The sequence below is a fragment of the Antedon bifida genome, chromosome 1 (genome assembly GCF_963402885.1).
Source record: "Antedon bifida chromosome 1, ecAntBifi1.1, whole genome shotgun sequence".
Lineage (NCBI taxonomy): Eukaryota > Metazoa > Echinodermata > Crinoidea > Comatulida > Antedonidae > Antedon > Antedon bifida.
In genome coordinates, this window is record NC_136226.1 from 19,021,875 (window position 1) to 19,048,702 (window position 26,828).

General features: G+C 33.0%; 1 protein-coding gene and 1 pseudogene across 1 annotated transcript; both read right to left on the minus strand.

Moving 5' to 3' along the window:
• Nucleotides 1-119: 119 nt before the first annotated feature.
• On the minus strand, nt 120-25,651 carry LOC144844537 (cell division cycle protein 27 homolog). Its single transcript, XM_078701489.1, has 19 exons — nt 25,529-25,651; nt 24,358-24,433; nt 22,871-23,018; nt 22,068-22,193; nt 21,343-21,440; nt 20,659-20,819; nt 19,142-19,365; nt 17,824-17,938; nt 15,228-15,325; nt 14,114-14,195; nt 13,573-13,780; nt 12,586-12,758; nt 10,453-10,605; nt 10,056-10,136; nt 4,574-4,701; nt 4,031-4,277; nt 3,526-3,600; nt 3,141-3,312; nt 120-2,618 (listed from the first exon to the last, which is right to left on the minus strand). Exons 1-19 carry the CDS (start codon nt 25,550-25,552, stop codon nt 2,503-2,505), a joined length of 2,505 nt encoding a protein of 834 aa, XP_078557615.1. The 5' UTR covers nt 25,553-25,651; the 3' UTR covers nt 120-2,502.
• On the minus strand, nt 21,120-21,237 carry LOC144854374 (5S ribosomal RNA; annotated as a pseudogene).
• Nucleotides 25,652-26,828: the final 1,177 nt, after the last annotated feature.

A 26,828-nucleotide genomic window follows, 5' to 3' on the forward strand; every position in this document is an offset into this window, starting at 1 on the left:
GACATCGTTTCGAGTTGGGAAGAAATGGGAGCTGAACCAATCTACTGTATGTGAATTCTGTTTAAAATAGCTATACTAGTTGGTTACAAACATATAAAAATGTACTACTACAAATAAATGATGATTTTAACAGATATTTTTATTTTGCTACTTTTTCTTACAACTTAATATACACGTACACACATCAAATGTCCATTTAAACAGTCTTTTGAATAGACAACATAACGTTATATACAATCTACTCCAACTGTTTCAATGTATTGCAATGTCTTGATACAAATACTGCTCTTTATTTTATTGGTACATGTTGCGGAGTTAAGTAGGTGTATAGTACCTTTATTACATTCCCAAAGCATTTGTGTTTAATGTGTTGAATGAGGACATGTGTAAATTTCTCATGTTTTAAAAGGTGTATGTTTTTATTGTGTATTTTTTATGGTGTTTAAATCTGCCCCTATAATTTCATCAGAAATGTGAAATGTATGTGCATGGTAAAATCACCAATCATTTAAATGTTTTCATTTTCAATATGCACGATTACATTTTAAAGTAATATCAGAACATTTTTTGAGATCGTCTAGAGAAAAGTGATTGTATTTAAATAAAAAAAAAACACCTACAAAAAGCTAGATAGTAAATTAATAATAACAATATTATAACATATAACATATAATATTTCTTATCACTAATATCAAATTAACATAAAAATATAATTATAGAAAAGATATCAAAGTATATTATGACACACGCACAATATCATATAAACAGTTTAAAACTAATTTTGTTTTTTGCAATTATATATTCAGTTTAATAAAACATTACTCTGATAAATTGCTTTACAACCTATGTCTTAATATCATTTTTACAAACAATAAATTAATAAGGGAGTATTTGTAGAACATTGGGGTGGGTGGGGTGTCTAATGTTATACCGCTACACTATGCATTCTGGCACAAACTAGAAAGAATGCAATAATCTAGCAAGGTTAAAAGTTTTTTAATTTATTTATTAACTTTAATTGCTACAGTTTAATTACTATATTGCAAAGTGTGTATTGAATAAGGTCATGTGATTTATAATATTTTAGTTTTAGTCACTATTAGTTGCATTCAAAGTTAATACTATTTAACATCAGTTTCTGTGGCTGGGTCTAAATATTAATTAGATGGGCATTTGAGTTAATAACATTTTGTAAATAGCATTAGTATATATATTAATCTATATATCCTACATATTATTTAGGTCTTAATTAAAATATAAGAATATTGGATCCAGAAATTTCAGTGTAAAAGATAGGACACATCACTTTTACAATATCCACTGAGGATAGCAAATATGAATCGAGATGGTAACTATATCGTAGAGTTGTATCACCTGGAATAAAAACAAAACCCATACATAGTGTTTTTAATTGAACTAGAATTCAAATAGCTATGCAACTAGCAATAATCTTAGTATTGAGATATATATTAATAATTGATTCAATACATTTCCTAGAGTTTGCCAGTAAGTCACTGTTTGTTTCCAATAAACATCTAGTTTTCTATATAGCTTGCTTAGTTGAATTCAAAATTACTGGTTAAAATTAGAGCTTTAGCATAAACTACTTTGCTTCTTACTAATATAAGTAATCTTAACAATTTCTGCAAACTTTCCACTTTCAGATTGTAACTACTATACGCAGCTGATTATATTTAACTTCTAGTCTAAGACAAATAATTCGACATTGATGTATAATTATGATATCATATCTACTTTTTAAATATTTTAACTGCGGTTATTACATGATTTGTTTAAGCATTTTCAGATTTCCATGAAATGAACTCAAACAATTGATACATTTAAGTCAGCCATATATTTTAATTTAAAAAAAAATTTGCACTCTTAGCCCATCAAAAATAATTTGTATACTTTGGAATAGTAAAGTAAAATATTGTTGATTTCTGTTAATTCTTTAGATTTCCATCCTTGAGTTTCAATAGATGTTTAAATTATCATCAAATGTGAAAACAAAAGCAATATTATTTTCAGATACTCACTGGTTGAGATTACAAAAAAAAAATGCAATACATTATTTTTTCTGAAATTCAAATATTGCACCAAGCAATGGATTTCTCATCATTACCATGGCTATATAATCTAAGCACCAATTGCTGGGCTCCACTATACTTATTCAAGGAGTATTTAGGACTATAATGTAATTATCAAATATTATGACATGATATTATTGGTTGAAATTAAACAACCAATCCACATTGAAATGTAACGATCAGTTTTAAAAACTAATTATGAAAGAAAGTATAATTTGTTTTTAAACATTGTATATATAAAAAAACACCTGAATATCATTTACTCTTAAATAATAATAATAACATTTTGAGAAACTTAGGGGTATTTTATTAGACAACATTGTTGAATTTCACCAACATAGGGAGTTTAATTAGCACCATTTATGGTGGTACAATACTCTTGTAGTATGCTCTCACTATCGTTACATCATCGTCATAAACTTTCATCACTTTCATTAGCTTGTAGCTGCATATGCTCGCCTTCTGCTAGGCTATCAAGTGAAATACTATCATCAACTAGTTGGCTGCTTTCTTCTTCACTTACTACACCTAAGAAATTAAAGCCAAAACAGTATTATTACCAGTGGTTTAATGCAGGGAGCAAAGGCCCTTGGTTCAGCACTCTTAAGGGTCCTCCAACACTGGGTACTTACATTGGGCCTGCTCATGGGGCCCCTAAAGCTGTGGATTTAAGACCCACACTAGGACGATAATGATTGACAATAAGTTGATAAATACACATTTTGTCTACAGAAAACAAAATAAATCAAAAAGGTTTAATCTAGAACAATAGAATAATAAATTGATGCCGTCATTGATGAAAATATTATTTGTATACACCCAGTATACAATTGTTCTTATATATTGATCATGAAGTCATTTGATTGTATTTTGTTTAAAACATTATTTTAAGACAACATAAATGGTTATTCTATAGTTATTAAAACTTTACTAATTTCTTTTCTTTTATGTAAGAAAAATGTATGTTTAACTATTTATCATCGATCGTTATTAGAGTGTAGCAGCCTTTAGCCAGTGACCGCTCAGAGCTGTTACAGCACTGATTCTTACCAGGTGTGATATGCTCTATTGCATACATGGCAGCTACTGAGTCATCTTCATCAGGTAGATATCGTTTATCAATAGCTTCTTTGATCTGGTTATTAGCACCTTTTGGGTCAAGATCAGTTGCCCAGGAGAAGTTCATCAATGCCAGGTGGGTTTGACCAAGTTTTTTGTATACCTATAGCAATGACAATTTTCAGTAGAAGTTAGGTCCATGTAAATAGTGTAATACACAAACAGATTACTCTAATAAAAAAAATTCAATTCAATAAGCATGAACATAAATTAAATATCAACCGCTAGTCAAATAAATGCCACTCTACAACTACTCTTCAATTGAAAAAGTAATTCCTTTTAACATGATTTAGGCTAATTTAGGCTTTATACTTACTTTTCCCATAAGAAAATACACCAATGATTCTTTTGGAATAATCTGCTTCAGTTCTTCTAATTCATCAAGAGCAGCCTGCAAACATATTTATTTAGAACACAGTAATTAAGAATAGGCATTGTTCCATGAAATGCATGCAGTCACAGCAAACAAACAGGTTGCAGGATTGCCATTTTGTATACTTTCTGTATAATAGAATACTGTATATCAAGATCATAACAGATACTTCGTAGTACACCTAACAAGATCATTTTCACTATTCAAAACTCTTATTCTAAAACCATAGACACACTTGCGGACATGCTCATAAACAGAGGGTATTCTCCTTGTGGCAAACATGTTACTAGCACACTACAGTGCTTAGGTAAGCCTAGCAACATTCTCAATTGTTATATCACATCTCCAGAGATTTAATAGTCTTTACAGTGTGGTTACACCATAACATACAGAAGTACAGATTAGTACAAAAAGATCTAATCAAATTACTAATCAACATTTTTCTTACCTTATACCTTTCCATAGCAAACAGTATAGATGCTTTGCGAAATTTGCAAAGTGCATTGTTAGGGTCTAGCACAAGAGCTTTCTTGAGCATTTCAAGTGCTTCTGCAGGCCGTTGAAGTGCATGTAGAACAACTCCTATGTGACACATGAGTACAGGGCTCTGTGGATTTATCATCAGAGCTTTTTTGAAGTGTACCTCTGCAAGGCTAAACTTTTCTTGCTTATAGTAGATCATACCTGTACCATACCTATTAAGTTCATGTTTAAAACAAAATAATTAAAACATATATATTTCCTTAATTCTATTTTATATTTTCATTTTTTCTTATTGTATGTATACATCTAAACTTCATACGACTCATACTATAAAGTTGGGAAAATAGCCCCATCTCTTCTGAAAGATGATCCTGGGTTCAGGTGTACAAGACACTGGACCAGTTTTAATCCTTATCCAAGAAGACTTGTTCTACCACCAGAACCTGTGCTGATTTGATGGATTTGGTATGCCCTTAATTAACTGCTTGCCCACTTAAAATCAACTTACCAGGCTATGTAATGTCTTGAGTCAATCCTGATGGCACTTCTGAAACAGCACATGGCTTTATCAAGTTCTTCTGTTGATACATATTCATGGCCTAGCAATATGTAAGCATAGGCACAATCTGAATCAACCTGCAAATCAAACAAATTTAATACAATTATTAAAGGATTGACAACAAAAACAATAATTTAAATTAAAAAAGATGACAACCCGGAAACATTAAAGGCTGTATTCAAACACATGGTTAGCATTATCCAGATAGAAAAGTCCAAAACAGAGGGCAAACTGAAAACAATAAAGGCTGTATTCACACACACAATCTAATGGTTAGCATTATCCAGATAGAATAGTCCAAAACAGAGGGCAAACTGAAAACAATAAAGGCTGTATTCACACACACAATCTAATGGTTAGCATTATCCAGATAAAAAAGTCCAAAACAGAGGGCAAACTGAAAACAATAAAGGCTGTATTCACACACACAATCTAATGGTTAGCATTATCCAGATAGAATAGTTCAAAACAGAGGGCAAACTGAAAACAATAAAGGCTGTATTCACACACACAATCTAATGGTTAGCATTATCCAGATAAAAAAGTCCAAAACAGAGGGCAAACTGAAAACAATAAAGGCTGTATTCACACACACAATCTAATGGTTAGCATTATCCAGATAGAAAAGTCCAAAACAGAGGGCAAACTGAAAACAATAAAGGCTGTATTCACACACACAATCTAATGGTTAGCATTATCCAGATAAAAAAGTCCAAAACAGAGGGCAAACTGAAAAAAATAAAGGCTGTATTCACACACACAATCTAATGGTTAGCATTATAGGCTATTCTATCGTTTCATTTCGTGATCTCCTATAACCTTAAACTGGCCGATCCCGCTTGTAAATTTTACGCGTCAACGAAATATGTTTGTTTTTATATGTATTTTATTGCGATATAGAAGATTTTTGTAGGTCAGTACAGGTCGCACAATTGACCAATCAAAAAATTTGTCTTTTAACTCATGGAGCTGTGAAACAGTAACTGTCCAATCAGATTCCCTTACACAGCGGGATACGGCTACTAGACGATCGTAAACAAACATGTGTTGTTCTTCTGGAGCTGAGCAAGAAGATGTCATCTTCTGATGATCAAAAACGTTGTTATTGTCACAATACATCTAATTCTGGGACAATATTAACATTCACAGAAACCAAATGGAAAACTTTTTTAATGTGTACAAAAAATTGATGCAATCTAAGCGGCAATCAAAAGGAGTTTTGTAGCCGCAAATCCTTGTGATGATATTGAGAGCTTACCAATACTAATAATACTAATAGTTACCAATTCCTGGCGACGCTGGATGTCATAAAAAGATGCTATCAATATTTTACTGATCGTAGCAAACAAAGGCGAGCAAGAAAATATGAAATAGAGGATGTTAATTCATCCAACAATGAAGAAGGTAATTTTTTTTTCCTTAATTTGTTACTAGGCCTAGGCCTATTTGTTTTTATAAGCCTAGGCCCCTAGTTCATATCTGCCTTGCTCGCCAAAATACTAAAAAAAACCTGGCAGGTAGGCCTAGGTAGATTGGCGGTGGGTAGTCTACAAAGTTTATTTTTTAAATATATATTAAGCCTAGGCCTAGGCTACGTAGGCTAGGCCTGGTATATAATTTTTTTTAAATATCTGGGCCAACATAAAATGAACCCATAATTACAATATGAACTAGATTTGAACTCGTTCACTACGGACGAGTTAGGTTATCCGCAGCGCAAAGGCCACGTGCACGTCATACGTTAGAATATTGCAAACAGAAAAACGATTATGCCATTAAAACAATTTCAGTGTGCTCTCTATTTTGTGTCACGTCTAAGTATATACATTATACACTGTATACATACTACATACAGTGCCGTATAGGTAAAAATAAGTGATCAAAGTTATTTACGCTTTTGAACATGATGACGTCATCACAATTTTAAAAATGGTGAATCATGCGAAAGGTAATTGATTGACCTAGACAATATAAAAAAAAATGGGGAAATGGAATACGGATAAGTGGAGATGCGCTCTATTAAATGTGATAGGCTATGACGAAAGATACAAAAATCATATATTTTATATTCAAGTGGCCATACGATGACGTCACAATGTCCGGTTAGCCATATTGATTCATGATTTGATATCTACAACTCATCAACTTCCAGAATCTGTAATTTTAAAAAATGTCACCACGTAGTTTGAAATCTATGACATTTTAAAAAAAGGCATAATTTGACGAATTTTTGAACTTTTTCATCAAAAACGCGCGCAAATTGTTCAATTTAACGTGCTCGTACGACGTGATTTTAAGTCAAAATTGTTTGAAAGTTGGTAAAATTACTAGAAAAGGTTGGAGAAACAAAAATCAAGCAAAAAAAAAAAGATTTTGCGCTACGTGCGCACGTGCGCGTAAAAAATTGCGCACGCGTCGGAATTTTTGAAATGCTCAAAATGACATGAAACGCGTAGAAAGTTGATTAGAAATTGATTTTTCGCATTTTGAAATTTTAAACGCGCGTGCGCGCGTAACTTTCTGTGAAACATGCCATTTTTAATCCATAGAAAGTTTGCGCATGGTATGACTTAAATTTTCACAAAGTTTCAATACAAAATGACTTTTGGTTTTTAATCTATGATCAATCATTGAAATTCATAAAATCGCGCGTAACTTGCGCTGCGCGACTCGAAATTCATAAAACAAAGTTTCTTGCACATTTACAGCTACAGGTCAATCTTATGACAAAGTTATACAATCTAATGTTAGCCAGAATTAGAGATATGCGTGCAACAAAATTCGTGGAAAGAAAGAAGAATATAGAAAAAAAAAAAAAAAAAAAAAGATCCTGACAATAACAAGGGGTTATCCGCCAAGTGCGGATAACCAATTAGGCCTGGCCCCAGTATTATTGTGTATTGGATCTAGTTTGATGGTACCTCCATCTTGGGAAAAAACATTTGCATTTTATTCAATGTGGTAATGCATGCAAACCTTGGCAAGTAGCCTCAGGCAAGGACAGAATGGACCAACCTGATGCTTTATGTTGTTATTTGAGACATATTATTTGAATTCTTGTACTGAAATATTAAATAGTGTATAGATGATACTGAACTGATTATATTATTATATTTATTACACAAACATTTAGAATCATCAATATTAATTAGTATTCTTTTTTTTTTTACAGAAGAATTTCAAGGATTAGAGTAAACAGAAGAGCCAACAGCAGAACCTGTTACTAAATGAAGGAGAATTCTGCGATCACATGTAGCAATTACACAAACAGCATAAAAAATACTGAACGAAGTCATTAAAAATATCAAAACCCGAACAGCAAATTCCAAAACAGTGGAAAACATTTTTATCTGATAGCTACAACAAGGAACAGCTAATCAAGTTCTTCTTTCAGATATGGAGCATGTGTGAAGCAGATCACCTCAAGGGAATAAATGTATTCATAACTCATGGTACATTATGCCATTCTATTTCAGAATCAAATGGAAAAGTTCTAATCAAGAAGAGGCAGACACCAGAATGTTTCTGCATGCTGCAGACCATGGTGGTAAAGATATTGTTATAATCAGCCCTGACACTGATGTTTTCATTATTGGATTGGCATTTTGCAAAAGTCTGCATGGCTCTCACCTATATTTCAATACTGGAAAAGATACTAATCTCTGAACAATTCATCTCCAGGGTATTCAGGAACATATAGGAAATTATGTTTCAAATGCATTAATTGGACTACATTGCTTCACAGGATGCGATTCAGTCAGCGCTTTTTTTGGGAACGGTAAAGTGAAGGCAATGAAACTCGTAATGGAAAACTCTAATTTATGCATTCTGTTCATTGGGCAAAAGAGCTGAAAATATGATTCCACCCAACAAAGATGCTTTATATAAACATATTCAGCGTGCCAATTATCAAGCTTTAATTCACAAAGCTAGTTTTATTCAACAACAAAATGCTCCATCTCCTGTTGGAAATGGGTGGAAGATGGCCGATAATAAACTCGTAATTGACTGGATGGAGAAACAACCTGCTCTACACAGCATTCTTAAAAATTGTCATCCTGCTCAAAATGCAATGAAGGGGTTGCAAATGAAAAATGCTGTGTATCCTTAGGATTCTCTTGTACAGAATTATGCTCGTGCAAAAACTAAAACAATTTTCAGATGTTTTTTAAATTGATGGAGAGGATAGCGATGATGAGGAAGAGGGAGATGAATTTGAGAAGGAAGAACTTTTTAGTATAGTTTAAGTGTAATTTATGGTTTACAAATGTTCATTTTACTTGGTGTACATGGTTGTTATGTAATAGGCCTATAATTTGTAAATTTAGATTAAAGTATTTTGTAACTTAACTATTTTGTAACTTAACTATTTTGTAACGTAACGGATTAACCATGAGAAAATATAAAATAAAGAACCCATGAGATGATAAGCAAGTAAGACACAGGAGTATTATAAGAAACTTTCTACTTTAATGTTTACATTTTTTCTATAGCTTGGTGTACATGGTTGTTATGTAATAGGCCTATAATTTGTAAATTTAGATTAAAGTATTTTGTAACTTAACTATTTTGTAACTTAACTATTTTGTAACATAACGGATGAACCATGAGAAAATATAAAGTAAAGAACCCATGAGATGATAAGCAAAATTAAAACACAGGCTGAGGAGTATTATAAGAAACTTTGCTTTAATAATTTCATTTATTTGTTACTAATTATTGATTATAATTCTATGTTATGAATCCAATGAAAACAAAAAGTTGCAATAGGAGAGATAATAATATTAAATATTTTGTGACAGCATAGTCATGAATTATAAAGATTAAAAAATGCATCTTCCTTTCAGTGTGCTTAAATAAATATTAATTAAGGTTTACTAACAGATACATTTCTTACAAGGACTACAATATTACAATATTAATCTCAAAATTATGATAAAAATATTGCATGTTAAATGTGAAAGAAAGATATAAGTTATTCCAATGGAACGATTGTATTTTATCCAGTACTAACAGAAAGTATACCAAATAGAGGGCGCTATTTCTATGTATTTCTTTATGTTGAGAAATTCGATTTTTTTACACCTAAAATTACACTTATTGCGTAACTTTTGGAAGCGGGATCGGCTGAATTTGTGTTAACATAATTATTAACTATAAACTGTGTGAATATCTCTTTGAATATCAAAACAGAGGGCAAACTGAAAACAATCCAGTTCATTCCTGATCTGGAATAGTGTATGTGTATTTAACCGGAAATAAAATGAGGTTGTATTTCTGGAATTCTCATGTGAAAAAAATCCCAAAACCAAGCAAAAATATACTGAAACAGTCAGAACCCTGATGGACACCAATGGAATACTAGAAGTTGATTGGATAGGCCCCAATCTGAACTAACAATCCACTAGTGTGAGAAGCTCCATACTCTTACCTGAATTGCTCGTTGGAAAAACTTTATAGCAATATCATGTTCCTTCTGCAAGCTGAAACAATTTCCAGAGGTGCACCAAGTCTGCAGAGACACAACAAAATGAGATTGATAAAAATAGAATTAACAATTTCATACTTCTTTGTATGATTAAATCATTGCAGAAATGTGTTGACCAGAAAAGGATTGAGCCAGGTATAACCACATCCAGTCTATAGGTATTCCAGACAGCAAATTTTAAGGCCTTTCATCTTATACCTATGCTAATATTATTCGGGTCTGAATTCCACAACAATCTCAAAGAAAATATTTTCCAGATAAATCAGTGAAACAATAAATTCACAATTTGACATTATAATATAAGATAATTTGGAAGTATAATTGATTATTAGAGCCTTACTTCAGGGCATGCTTTATCAAATTCAACCAGCTCCTGAGCCAATGATGACAATGCCACTTCCTTTTGAAGATGCCACAATGCTGTGGAGTATAGAGCCATTCCTTCCGTCCTGTGCGGCTCTATCCGCCTTACTTCTTTGAAAAGTTTTACAGCCTATAAATATTGTAATAGTTATTAACTAATGTCAATATCCAACATTTTATTTCATATTAATATTTATAAACAAATTGACATTTATCTAAATAGTTTAATATTATGTCTTATTTATTTTTGATTTAATTTATTTTGTCATATGAGAATTACAAAGACCACAAAAAAAGAGTTTAAAAATCCACACGACGGGTTAAAAAAATGCGAAACAAAATAACAAGTGCCTCATCAAAGTGAAAAACGGAATTAAAAATACATTGACATTCTTAAAGTGGAGCTACACTCAGACTTTCTCAGCTTATATTATGTTTAAGTATGTTTAATTGAAAGTGATTACATACAAAAAACAGGGAAGATATGGCAATATTTTCCAAAAACTAATTTCTAAAAAATCGGTCAGAAAATAGTGTTTTTTACTACATTACACTTTTTCAGTAACTTAGGGGTTATTAGTTTACAATACGTCGCAAAACGCGTTAACTTAGCGACTGACGCGTTTTAGTCGCCGGTGAAACGCGTTGGTGAAATGTCTCCCCTTTGGTAAATTATGTGTTGGAAAATGGCGAATCAATTTTATACCAGGGAGTTGTAAAATAATTTTTACAACTCCCTGTTTATACACACAATTAATACGATTTGTTTAGGCCCAAGTAATATTTCCGATAAAAATATCAGCATAATTTACATCATGATTTGCACTGTACAACAACAGCTTAATAATCTTAATCAAATTGCTTATTAATTTTAAGCTAGGCCTAGCTAAATCGTCTGCTCAGCCTAGCTAGCTAGGCTTGAATTCATGTCTAGGTAGGACTGTAGTCATGGGTTCGAAAATGCTTGGTCGTTTCGTCCCATTTATCGTTCCTGGGTTTTCTCGCACATTAAGAATTGTGAAACACAAAATTCTCTACAAAACAAGACTGGTATTGCTCAGAATAGTAAAGAATAGTAACGGATGTGGAAGCTTATGTCTGACTGAAAAGCAACTATTCAGGCACCCTATCATGGCCCATGGGTAGGCCGAGATTGGGTGCCAGAACAAACTTCACTGCTGTAAGGCTATCAGGCAGCCAGCTAGAGGCCAAGCAGCATCGTTACATACCTAGACTCTAGTAGGCCTAGGCCTAGCTTTATTGAATATATAGCCACGTCTTTCTCAAATCTCGTTAAATTTGACATTTTAGTAATAATCTCATAATCACTTATTACACTGTGAAACATGATGGGGTCACATCCAGAATGTTTTAATATACTTTTCGCCCGTCAAAAATAACATCGCGACAATAACAGATCGCCAGCTGCAGTGTGAAAAATGTTGTGAGAAATGTCACGTGATCATACTCCCTAGCAAAGTAAAAAACCCAATTGGACCCAACGGGGGAAAGTGTCTATTTACGCGAAATTGCGCAATGTATACGCAATAACAATACCAGAAATAAAAAGATCTGGAAAAATTACATATAAAAACATTTTACATTTTTTTTTAGTGAAGAAATTAATTTTTTAGGAATATTCAAATATACCCCCCTTTTGCATGTAAAAGAATAGGAAATTACAAGGTATCCCCCCAAAACGCAAAAAGGCGTGATTTTCAAGAAAATCATACTCATTGAAAAAATTTTCAAAAAAATATGAAGTATGAGGGATGATATTTTTAAAGAATAGTTGAAATGTATGAAAAATAGCAATTTTCTGGGTGGAGCTCCACTTTAATAATTTGAATTAAATGACTAGAAAAATGTCTAAACTGTGTTACTATACTGTATACCACTTGCTGGCAGTGTTCATGGAAAGTACCACTTTCATTCGAGATAAATTATATGGCAAACCCTGATGTTGGGAACAAAAAAACCCATAAGTAAACCCACAAGTTGCCTTGTAAAAAACACCAATCAAGTTTTGTATCCATTTCGAAATTAAAGATATTATTATTATTAAACACAGAAATAAAATGTAGGTAATTGTGATGATTTAAGTTGTTACCTGCTGATACTCAGCCAATTCAAACCTTGCCTTTCCAACCTGTGATAATACCCATCCAGTGTTGTAATGATGAGGCATAAGATTAGAAAACTGCGCTATTGCTTTTCTACAGTCAAATTGACACAATGATGAATACGCTTTTCCCATGTCTCTTAATAATGACATCAACCCTTCTGTAAAATTTTAAAAACATATATTATATAACATCTATAACATAGCATAACATAAATTAATATACAAATAACTGATTTTTATGAGTTGGTTGGTGAGAATATTTCAGAAGCTGAAAAATTCTATTTTTAACGAGGAAGAGCCGAGTTAAAAACAGAGCAGTCAATTTTTCATCGAATGAAATGTTCTCTCCATTCAACAAATACAAAACATTCATTATTAGTTTTATAACACAATTTATAAATTGAAAATCATTGACGAATACTAGGCCCGGGAAGCTAGGCCATTCAAAAGACAGTGCTCGAACAGTTATAGATGGCCCGCACAACAAGTTGATGTTATTAAAAATTATTATTATATCATTATAAAACTTGTTATAAGCCGAACATGCATTAAGCTCTGCCTACACTATCAAACTAGTTTGACAAAAAAAAAGTGTGATGTGCTTAAATATGGTGATGATATGCCTAAATATGCTAGTGATATGTCATCATCATATCCATGTATGGGCACATCACATTTTTTTGTCACATAAATTTTGATAGTGTAGACAGCACTTTAGAGCGTGTAAATTATCACCATTAGATATCAAGTCTGATTTTATTAAATTCATTTTTCCTGTTTTTGGTGACAATACATCTTTAAGCAAAAAAATGTTTTTTCCCATAATTTTATGGTTTTCTGTGAATGTCACACAAACTATATCTCATAAAAAACATTTAGTAATTGGAGTAATAAATATATACCCAGATTGGGCTTTACAGAGTTCATAATAGACAGTAATATTCTGTAAATGTATTCATTATGATAGCTTACCAGCTGATGCCTTTTGAAAATTGAGCAACCTTGCTTGTTGATTGACTGGTGTTGATTTCAGATCTGATGGTGTGTTTTCAGGTTTCTGGATGTCATTGTCGGAGGGCTGCGTCATTGTAGATGGCTTTGTCGGTTTACTTTTCGTTTTCCCTTTAACATTTTTTGACATGGATTTTCCTCTTATTATTCGTTTTCCTGTAGTATTTTCCTAAATTTTTAAATCAAGTGAAAAGTCGGTGAAGTTTGGAAGGAGACAAGTTAAAATGATCATAGTCAATTAACAATTATTTACAGGCATTTTATGTTCGGTTATCTTAAACATATCTCTTTTGAAATAATAGAATATGTTAAATCAATCTAGTATCGTTTTTCAAATTGTTATTAATATCTAATAATCAAATATGTTGTTTAGTAGTTAACTCTGCCAAAAAGGGTGATGAACAATAGCCAATAGCCTTCACTTTTCCATTTTTCTCCTGTCAAGAGGAGGTAAGGCAGTGGCTTGAACTCATTGTGGATCCATTATGATTACAATACCTACCTTTACTGAATTTGTATTAGCATTACTAAATAATCGTGAACTTCTTCGTAGACCATGGGTTTGAAACAGCACCTGTGGCCCACTAAATAAAAAATGTTTAAATATTTAACACTATCTGGAGAATATTGTTATCATTTATTATAAAAAAAAAATGATAGATAAAATTTGTTAATGATCACACTTAATATATTACAACTTTTTGTGTCAACAATAAAAATAAAATCCAATTCAAAAGTTCAAAATATTATGGTTGAAGAAAAGAATTGACTGTAATCACTACGAGAGAAGAATGAGTAATCTGTGATTTTACTTGTGTAACACTAGTGGTTTCCCATGGGGTAGGGTGCCGTATACTGTACGTGGGGATAGATAATTGCAAATTAATTTAGCATGGTGGTAAAGTAAATGCATGTGTATAATAGATTCATTGAATATTTTTCCATGATGGTCTATATAATTGCAAACTGTTATTATTATAATTCTATTTAATCTGATGTTTTAAAAAGTCTGTAGTTTCTATAAATCTGAGGGCGGGTATCCATGCTTAGGTTAAATTGTGAATTGCTCATTTTTCAGATATATTCCTTTTTGATTTAATAATGCATAGCAAATTGACTTAGTGTACCAACTTTTGTTGAAACGTTTTAAAATGTAGGTCTACTATATAAAGGTCAATAAAGGATTTTACTATAAAGTTATTATAGAACACATTTTTATTGTTGTTAGCATTAGCAACTGTTAGGACTATACAGTATGAAGTAAAGTCAGATTTGTTCTTTAAAAACCAACTCTAGCGGTCCGAGAATCAAATGCCACACAATGCTCTACATAATACTACACTTGCCTTGAAATGTTGATAGGTACTAACATGCATTAGTGTCTAGGGTTAGACGTGACATGTGTGGTGTATTATACCCCATATAAGCCACACATAATAGGACCCAACTGTAATCAGAGAAACTTTCTTTAGTAGTCTAGTAGAGCATTAAATATTTGTCACTACTGGATTAATTTTAGTGTTGCTACTAACTATTTTGGTAAAATAAATAATATTAATCATGTAGTATAAACTGTGAAAAAAAGTAGGAGCTTGCCATAATGCCAGTAGTCTTACCTTGTTTGTGGGCTTGGTGTTTGCATAGTTGAACTATCTTTTGTATTACCAGACATGCTAAAAACTGGTGGCTTTATATGTGGTTTTCTGGAAATTACCTTGTATAGAGAAATAAAAAAAAATTGTATCTAAGGGTATGTTCTGATCATTCATGGGCTTCTTTTTAAGATGGCTTCTTTTTTAGATTACTTTTGCAAACTAAAGAGGGAGGCTTCTTTTCAAAATGAATGCTGTACATTTTGTGAATTGCTAAGTCTACAATAATAGAATTTTAAATACTTGTAATCAAAATACCATTTTAAACTGTAAAATAAATGTATGATATAAACCTGATCATACATTATATTGGCATCACAATTTATCTGGCATAAATTACCTTGTTCATTTAATATTCAATTAGTCTATTCTAAGAGAAGCCTACTGTACTATCTTGAAAAGAAGTCCAATGAGCTTATTTTTCAGTTTACTTTTGAAAACCAAAGAAGGGGCTTCATTTTGAAATAGGCTTCTTTTTGAGGTTTTACGGTACATAATAATAGTAAACATTTAAATTAAGAATTTGATAATTTGCATTCAGTTTTGAGTATTTAATAAATAAATCATTGGGATACCATCATTTTTTAATTTTTAATTCACATCTTTTCCATTAGTAATCTTTGAATGAATGTATATTTGAATGAATGTATATTTGTTGTGTTTTTTAAAAACATTTCCAATATGAAATAATAATAAATATTGTGTAATGATTAGGCTTAATAAATGTGTCATTTAATACCTAAAGGTAAAATCAGGAAATAAATTGAGGGCAGAATATTTAAAAGTGACCATAGAAATGAGTGGGGAAATTGAAGTTGAATTAGGGGAATTGGTGAGGTGTGATAAACGGCATATTGGGAGACGATACTTAAATCGAAAGGTGACCTCAACTCTTAAATATCATCAATGCTGCGTTAAGAATTAAAAACCTCTCAATATAATTATTATTATTATTAATAGATTTATTTTTCTAAAATAACAAGTACACAATATTAATTATGTTATTATATGCCTAATTGAATTTACTTCAGTAAACCAACACCACCTCATATTTCATCATAACTATTCAAAATGTGTATGATACATATTTCTTGTTTCATGTTTTAATTAATTTGTTACTTCATTGAGGTTCTATGAATAATTAGCTCATATAATATCAACTTAATTAAAACTATCAACACTAGGTGGCCTTTACAGTATTGCACACTTTAGATTGGGTGATCCCGTCAATACTGTATGTAAACGTAACATCTCTCTCAACTCTATTCTACTTGATCATGTCTGAAGACAATGTTCTTTTTCTCTACCTATGTATGACTAAAGGCAAAGTCATATACTGACATATGGCCTACACTACATTAGGATATCATTCAATTAGGATTACTATACTTTTTATGTTTAAACACATTCATTTACTGTCCATTGTTTTACTATTGACTAAAAAACACCTGGAAATATGCCTCATCCTGTACTTTTTTTATTTTTATTATGTTTTTTTCATGTGGTATGTATCCTGTCTATACTGTGAGCCAGTCAGCGAACATTAGTAGTCCACAGTGTCATGTCTAGCATGAGTAAGGCTCTGGGGAACTAAAAGACTGCTATGCAGCCTGCCTTAATGTCTCTGCCAGAGTGTAGATACAAAACTAAACCGATTCACAAGCTTGATAAAGTATGCATTTAAATCTCAAGAGTGAATGACATACAATCAGGTTGGTTTGCTCTCACGACCATTTTTGTAAACGGTCTAATGTAGACAATTTCATACGAGAATTATTGTAGTGACCAAAAACTAACTGGTTGCTAATAAAAACCAATAAAAACTATTAATTATTTCTAGTACCTAAGGCACATTGACTCATACAAAATTACTTACTTTACTATAGTAAATTTTATTAGATTTACATATATTTTTTTAATAGTTTATATCAGCTACTGTTTTACAGATTTTTTCACACTTCTGTTTCAATAAAGGACTTAGTTGGAAAAGCTCGTTTATAATCTACTTAAAAATGCTAAAATGTTGGCTATTTTTCCAAATTGTATTTATATATTAAATCAACGAAAGCTTTATTAAAATGTAATATTAAAGCTACTAAAAATCAGAGCCTGGTAACATCAACATTGGCTATATTCCAAGGAGGCTAAGCCTAACATGCTAGGCAGGAAACACAGGATTTCCAAGAAACCAATGGGGAATACTCAAAAATTGCCCCAGGCTATATTGCTACCCTTCTTCCAACTCTTGCTTTGTTATGTATTCATTTATTATTTTGTGTTATACTATACTTCATTCTGTTCACTACTGTCTATTATTATTTTATTATTTCAGAATAGTCCTACATGTATGTACTGTATGCATCATATAACTCTTTCCTAAAAAAATTATTCCAATTTTATATTGTTTAAATGTCTCGGATCCATTCTACAGTCCTTGTACAGATAGACTTTTTCTATGAAGGAATGACTAGCTGGTGACAAGAATGCTACTTGATCATTTATTATATATGCAACAATTATGAGTAATAACAAAACTATGAATGTTTGGAATAAAACTCACCTTTTTAGTTGGTGCTTTGATGTCTGTAGACTGAAGATCTAGTGGTGAGGGAGTGATGTAGTTACCAGAATTATTTTCAAAAGTTGGAGTGTTCTCAAGTGGTAGAAATCCAAAACTAAAAGAAACAAGGCAGACAGCTTGTTAAATGTCCATGTTATCAAAAATAACATTAAATGTAAGAAAACAGAGGATAAACCATTTAATACAATATCATTTGTATCTATTTATTTGACACTGTAGATTGGTTGTCTTCAATCTCTGGGCACAGAGCTCATATTTTTCTTAATGCTGTGCCGTGATTACATGGAAGAAAAAGTATTAATTCTGTATAGTTGGATGATCTGCCTTGTAAAATGATTGCTAATAATATTATAGTTGATCACCAATAAATAATAACAAGGAGGGAGAATTAGCTAAAGACCAAACAGATTTAGTATTCACTCTACAGTAAACTGTAAATAAACATTAAAGTAAATACTAAAAAAAATATTTTGACAAAACAATTATAAAATACATGAGACAAAGTGTTTGAGTTCCACATATTGAAATTGTTGTTGGCGAACTTTTATGTGTTACAGTATTTTTCGCCATAGTCTAGGGAGGTTTAAAGACACTAGACCTGTAACATTTGATGTTTTGTAAACATATAATATAAAAACATCAAACCAGGTCATTTCTTGTCTTAAATGTGTGTTCTAAGGTTAATTATGATAAAAAGAGAAATACACTAGCTAAGTAGCTCGCGTCGAAAGTTCTCTCGCAGACGTTTCTAGGCACTAGCTTAGTCAGGCTTAGTTTTGTAGGCCTAGCTGGTAAAGAGCGGTAACGTACAAACGTTAGCTCTAGGACTAGAATCCGTTAATTACAAATTGGGGAAGACCTGGTATTTTTGATGAAAAGTTTCAGTTCTTTTATCTGTTTACCTTTTACACGATCGGTCGAAGTAGGTGCATCATATCACAATATGAAAATACCAATCTGCGCGCGATGCATGTTAGGATTTATAGTGGGCCGCTAAAATTAATTAATAACTGTTTAAAGACGAAAAAGTATTGCAATAGGTCCATATGGTATTTATTTTTACATAAAATATAGTGTGTGGCCTTAAATTAGGTAAAAAAATGTAGGTCTAGCATCTTTAAACAAAAATAGAATTCTGAAAACGGAATGTAACGTCTACAGTAACAATAACATGTTACTAATTTTAACATACTCTGAAAGACAGTGACCATTAAACACAATCTTCTAGTAAAGTTAATTAGCAAATTTGCTTTGATGTTATGCTTGAAACAGACCTAAATCTGAATGGTTAACATACCTTGGTGTTAGTGGACTATTCATTTGTTGTTGTCCTCCTCCAAGTAAGCCACGATTTACTCTAGGTCTGGTTCTTTTAGTTGTCATAGGAGCGGATGGCAGGGCAAATGATCCTGTGGAAGCATCAGGGGTCTGGTTTGCATCTATAGAGATATCTGGAGTCACCATCTCAGAGAGAGGTTTTATACCAGATACTGATATATTTGTGTAGCTAGTCATAGAATCCTTAAAAAGAAGTTAATAATGTCACGTTATTGAAAATTGCCTGAAACATATGTCAGTATGTAGTACATATATGTGGTACACATATGTGGTACATACCCTTTTTACACATGCAAAAACTAATAAGTTGTAACCAGGTGTGTATAGTGTGAAGAGAATTTACAGAAAATTGTAAAAAAAAGAAGAAAAACACACCAATGAGAGGCCTGGGTTGGCATTTATCAATATTTGCTTATATTTTTGCTTAAGGTGAAATATTTAAGAAGTGCTTAAGCAAATAGCTTAAGCTTATTTATCAAACCGTCTTAGCAATGTCTTAGCAGAAAAATTGTCTTAGGTAAATTTTACTTTGCACATGCGCAAAATTAAACTCTAGAGGGCAGCAAATTATGTCTTAAGACGAAAAATCCTTGCTTACGCGTGCGCATTAGCTTTTTTCTCTTAGCGATGGCGGCGCTATAACATTTTATCTCCGTATTTTCACTCCCAACAAGAGAGGGCGCATTCTGGCTACTATTGTTTTTATTACTTGAAGAGAAAGAGCACAACAGTCGGAAATACATACGAAAATCATTCGCTCTAAACTTAAATCAAATCAACATTTATTTATTTTTATCAATGACAGCGACCCTTGGCAGTCAATACAGTTTTCTAAAAGTTAGTCAAATGGGTCGTACCTATCCCGAAAATATTAGTTTTGCTTGTCCAATTTCTAGGCCATCTTTACGAAGATCGATATCATTATTTTAGCGTCCGTAGTACAGTGGAAAACGCACTAGCGTAGCCTTTCCGAATGTTCAATGTTCCGGCCTAGCGCGCTCGCGTTGTCAAAAAAGAATGTTTCTGTTGCAGAAATGAGATAAGACGAAATTTTTCATCTTAAGGCAGGGTATTGTTCGTCTTAGATTTAAGACAAAATTAAGCAAATTTTTTTGCTTAGATATATTGATAAATCTGACTTAGGCAAAATCAAGGATTTAAGGCAAAGTTAAGACGATTTTTTTGCTAAGCAAGTTTGATAAATCCGGCCCCTGTTCTTGTTTTGAGATGTCTCGCTTTGTTACTGCGCATTAAATTGATCAATCATATTATTCAAATAGCGTGCAACTAAGCTTTCTCCCAAAATTTCTCACGGTTCGTGTATGCATGTATGAAAACAATAAATCAGCAGATCAAACCTGGTTACAACTTTTTACAAGTTATAACAATTTAAAGGGTATTGGTGTAATCAATTCTTTTCCAAGATTAAACCACGCTATAAAACCAGAACATTACTTAAAGTTTATGTGTACTAACTTGTGGTGTATCTATGACCATTGATATCACATCTGAAGAAAGATTTTGTTGTGAAATTGACAGGTTTTCAGTATCTATAATTGGGCAGCTGTTATGTTGATTGGTGGATAGATTTGGCATGTTTGACACCTGGAAAATCTTGTCTGCATCAGGTTTATGACCTAGAAATTAAAATAAAATTAATGAAGATTAAAAGACATTGACAAAATTGATATTTTTTCTGTATATGGCCGACTTCTGTCGTAAATGACAATGTCAATTAGTCTTACATTCATCTGAATGATGACAAAGCCAGGACTGTTTAAAGTACTTTTAGCTGGTCCCAACATTGACAAAGGGCTTCTCTCGTCCAGTGCCCACCTTAACCAGAGGAGAGGCATAAGCCAATACGTCTGAGGTAGATACTAGATGCAGGGGATGTCAGAAGAGTCAGCAGTGCTGATTTCAAATGACCCCAGCTCCATATACAGCACCCGGTATTCCCAGATGGTCTCCCATCCAAGCTTTAACCGGGCCCAACGTTGCTTAACTTCGGTGATCTGACGAGAACCAGTGTTTCAAGGTGGTAAGGCTGTATCTCTACATTTTACAAAGAGGGTCTTGTAACACACCATGATCTGCTACTGTACAAAAGAGTTTTATCAACTTTGTGACAAATATTAGGTTAAAAATAATAACACATACCTAAATGGCACAATGCCTCAAACGAAGACCATAAACATGGATTCAACTTCAAACTATGCTTGTAACACTCACTTGCCTTTGGTTGGCGTTCACATTTACTGAAAAAACATGAGAAAAAAAAAATGTTACATTGTATGTAAAAACTGCTAAGAAATCAAACACAAAAGTCTTTAATAAAGTGGTTACACCTGTTTAAACATGAAATATTAATTATAGTTTTGGATTTTAACTACAAAACATAAACGGTACTAGGACATCAAATACAGTAAGAGAAAAATAGATCAAATTAATTCTTCTTCTTGCATAATATACATCTATACACCTATGACATCGCCTAGCAAAAACTCCAGACACTTCACACACACCGAGGCATCTATCTCATTTCATTGCTGAACAGAACTGAGTATTCAATAATGGTAGTACTAAACAAACTGGGACAGCGATTTAAAAATATCTTCAACTGGTGTTGTCATTTATTAGATGACTGCTATACGGAGAGTTCAATTTAGCTTAACATTCTTTTGTTTAGTGGTCAGTCATTTTGCCTTCCAGCTTTGTGTCATTTCAAATATTTTGATCACAAACAAATACTGAGAAAGCAAATTGAATACAATTGTTTATCAAAATAACTCAGTTGAAATATCTATTCATACTGCAGGAAGTTGCTGGATAGAAATTTAACCTGTAGGATTTAACTAGTTTGAACGAAAAAGTATGTGCTGTACCTGAGAATTTTTCCTAGCAGTGAAAGAACAAAACATGAAAGCTCTCCGTATTCTGCTGATATTTCTTCTAGTGTGTGTTGTTTTGTTAAGACACTGCCTGCTAATATTGTTTCACCTTCTGCATATCTACAAAGCCAATTTATAAAACAAACTTGTACAGTATATGGTTTAATGTTCCTATTATGTGATTTTTTTCAGTATCTATGAAAATCTGGAAAATGGGTATAAATAAAACCAGAATGCTTAAGGGATGTTTATTTTTTCCCTGATAAGGGAAGTATCAAGGAAGTACAGGGCTACTGAAGATTGTTCTAGGTCTACTCCAGTTGATGAAATTTGCCTATACAGTAACGTAGGCCAAAATTTGACTGTGGAAAAGGTTACTCAGGAAAACAGGGTTTATTCAAAATGCCCATTGCTACACTGTCAGCCTAGTAAACATGTGCATTCTCTACAGCTACAGTACTGCACACATCTGAAATATGGTGCAGTACATACTGTAAAGTAGCTTCAAAAGATGTTAAGCCGAAAGAGAGATTAAATCAATAGTGTGATGTTTTATTTTGGCTCATTGAATTTTAAATATTCAAATTAATTTCATAAATATGATTTTCAATATACAGTACTGTAAATGTGACCATGTTTACATTCGGATTGTCTTTCTTCTGACATTCAAACTTCCATTTTCTTTCACAGCAAGTAGGCATTTTGAGCTGACGGCATTCATGTTTAGGCCTACTGTAATGTACAGTATGCTTTTAATGTATTTGCTATTAAAATCTTATTTTTTGTTTTTTTCTTACTTCTTCAGTTGTAAACAGCATCTGGCCAACAGATATTTGCAATGTGGTGTTCGACATCCTTTATCTGTAAGCAATGTGTATGCCCTGTTGGGTTTACCAGATCGAAAGTAACACGTAGCCAGAAGAAAAAGTGTTTCTTCAGTTCCAACTAAAAAATAATAATAATAATGTGTATTTACAATGTCTGTTGCAAGGTGTTATAAACTTGACTGTAGGCCTACTGTATAAAACTGAATAAATAATGAATTATGTACCAAGTGTGGAATGAGTGGGATAATAGGAATCTTCTACTATTTACTCTATCCAACCGCTACCAAGAAATTATTTTTACACCCATTTACTGTACACAATACCTTAATAATCATCATAGACAGATATATTGACAATTGACAGCATGCACATTACATTGTATAGTCTGGGCTCCAGACGGAGTTTTGTAAAAATATAAATATTTTTGCACATATGGCGTTTCATACGTGTATTACTTGAGTTTGGATACTCCGTCTGGGGAAACACGCATAAGTCACATGGTTTGAACCCAAGAATTCTTGGTGCATAAATTATCCAGTTGACTAGTTTCAGCCGCATGCCATTGGCTACTCACTCGGACGTCGTTTTAATATTCATATTTCAGAATTTCAAAGACTCAACATCTAAGACGATGCGCATGCGCTATGTTACGTTTAGACAATGTGTACTTGGGTACATTGATGAAAGTTTTTGAAGGCTAGAAATGATTTTATATGCCTAGTAAGTAGTAGTCTGGTAAACATTTGATGAGATTTTTCCCAAGAACATGAAAACTCGTCTTGATATGATAGGCTAGCTTCTCCGCCAAATCAAACATTGAATGGATCATTTATTATGCGGAGATAATTTGATAAGTTGATGATTGGTTGAGAATGAAATAGGCCTATGTTTGAGATGAGATGAGAAAATTTGATTTATTTCCCACCCAGACCCTGTCCTGTTCTGTGTGATGGTGTAACCCTGTTGTGTGCCGGTCGGTGGTGGTATGTACCTTATTGGCGTTTTATTTGGCAGGTCATACGTACGAGTTGAGTAGCCCTACGAAGGAGGCCTAGGCCAGGACTAAACAATTAATAAACAACAACTTGGCAACACGATTTTATATTTCAACAGTTGTTCAGTCTCGATTGTACATTCAGCACTATACGTACGTACTCGATCTTTTTCATTTTGAAACAAAATGATCATTGGTTGATTCAAAATCCATATTTACACACCGCCCGCCCCATATAGCCAAATACGGTATGACAACCTACGTCATTCTTCTCGGATGTTTGCGGTCTGCAAATCGATTTCTATACGTGTTTCACAAGTCTGTATTTTCAGACAAAAACCGCGGTCGAAATGAAAACAAATAAACAAACAAAAAAGACAATAAATACAGACAAGTATATACATTGTACTGCAGAACATCATTACAATAACTTCGTACTCAAGATGTGTAGCAAAATACATACCTTCTGCATGGAGACGTTCAGCAAGAAATATTGCATCTTGGTAAGCATAGTAAGTCAAGCAGTGCCAAATTGTAGCCTGTCAAAAGCAAAGTAATGAATGGTACAATAAACAAATAATGACCATAAACCATATAGTGGGTAAAGTTTATCCAAGAAGATAGAATTTGCAAATTTCATGCTGTACTACATATTGCCAGTCATACACTTGTCTGTATGCCACGTTAGAGACAATCTGTACAGGCATGATGTTGGTATTATTGTATACATTCCTAGGGCTGGTTTCTGCTCTGAATACAGTAGATTAGACCATCTGAACAAATTACCTCAATTTCTTGGCAATACTGTAGATACATTGAAAAATCCTTAACAACCAGTTGAATGCCATTCTCAAATTAACGGCAAAAAAAAATTATGTCAAATACAGTAGGCCTAGGCCTACATGTTATTAAATGCTTTAGTAGTAAATTTAAGTTAGGCCTATATATTTTTCTTTCCAGAAACAAGTTAAAATCAGTCAAAAATCTTTTCATTCGTCATAACGCGTCAACAAAAACGAAACATCACTTATCACAGAGGGCAGTCTTCAGTTTCGAAAAAAACATACTCAGTATTTTGACAGATTTTTATATTTATATTAAAAAATGTATAAAAATGTACAATTAAATTAATTAAATATCACAATAGCATAAAAATTATGTTAGCATGTACTTGATACCATTTTCTATCATAAAACTCTAGGCCTACCGGGCGAAAATTAGCATGACCTCAAAATTGTCGATGTTTTTTTATTATGATTTAAGATTTTAATCTAAAAAATTAAATGTGTCACACAATAGCATAGCCTGGCTAGCTAGAGCCTGGCTAGCTAGGGCCTGGCCTAGGCTAGCTTAATATTATTAGTATTACAAGTCGATATAGACCTAGGCCCCTATATTAACACAACAGGGCTGAACGCCGATTTTTAGTTAGAGATTGTACTGTAGTCATCTAGCCTAGGCTACCTAATCTCCTTAGTAAGCCTGTCGCGGCTCTTTTTCGCCCGGTAAAACTCACAGTAGTGTACCTTTTTGTTTTGAAATGAACCTCCTCCCTCATCATTATTGACGAGGAAAGTCCTAAAAACTGAAGGATATTACGTTAAATACAGACTATACAATTTATTCTAACATACCTGAACCGGTTCTTGAACAACCATTTTTATATATTATCCTTAAAAGATTTACATTAAAATTTCTAAACAATTAAACTGTGTAAACTTTATGTCGGTATATTTTAAACAAATTTCGCCATTTTGAATGGAATAGTACGTACAAACGTTTGTTGACCTGCAGTTGATGACCTTGATAGCGCCCTCAATATTTTAGTGCATATATAAATCCAAAGGCAAAATACTGAAAAAATGACAATGCTGTGGGTATCAGTGGCTGGATCTCAATGGAGATAAAAAAAAAAAAAGCAAAAAGCTAAATCAAAACGATAAAGTGCTTATATATATATTTTTTATTTCGTATGTTATTTCAGTTATTCTCGTCTGCTTCGCAGTTACACATCTCGGTACATTGTAGATTGTTTTTCTTGCACGTGGATGTATTATAAGAACATGTACTTATTAAACATGAACACCGTATTAGCTCCACAACTGCTTCTGGAGCAGCCTGCTTCTCGGATAATACTGGTCTTTTTGCCGTTCTCTATAAACCAGCCTAGTTGGCATGGATCGGGACTTATTGGGTCAATAGTCTTGTCCAATAGACCAATAATCTTGGCTCCATTATTGGCCTGGAGGTGTGCACGTAGTATGTGCTGGTGCAACGCCCCACAAGTTGGTGGCAATTTTCCACACCTTGATTATTTGGCAGTGTTTTGAACCGTTTCCATCTCAGGGTTGACGACACCTTTTTAGTTCCAAGAAGACTGCACAGAAACTCCTCGCAGCCCGCCTTCACATTGCAAGATGGCACATTGTCTTCTCCGAGTTTGACTAAAGCTTCTATGATGTGTTCAACACCATTTATGTGACCCGTATAATCACATCCAGTAGCATGGAAACCTGGTAGTCCGGCTGCCTTTTCGTCAAGATGTCACTATTGACCCAATAGCACATTCATATTGGCGTCGATCAGAGGATTAAAATGATATTCAAAATTTCAAAAGTAAAGAAAAGTATGTTTATTTTGTGAATGTAAACATAGAGCATACCCAGCTAGCAATTTGACGTTGGCTCGACGTCGGCAAGCGTTGGCAGACGTCGACAAAGTCGCGGGCAAATTACCGACGTTGTTACAACGTTATGACAACGTTTACTATAAGTCGTGAATTTTATGGTTGTTAGTCTAACGTCTTGCCAACGTCGTATTTCCGTTGAAAAATGTGCCGACAAATGTGCCTTGGGATAACATAAATCCAACGTCTGTTTGACGTCGTTATCATTGGTTGGCACAACGTCTACAAACGTCAACATATTAGAGTTG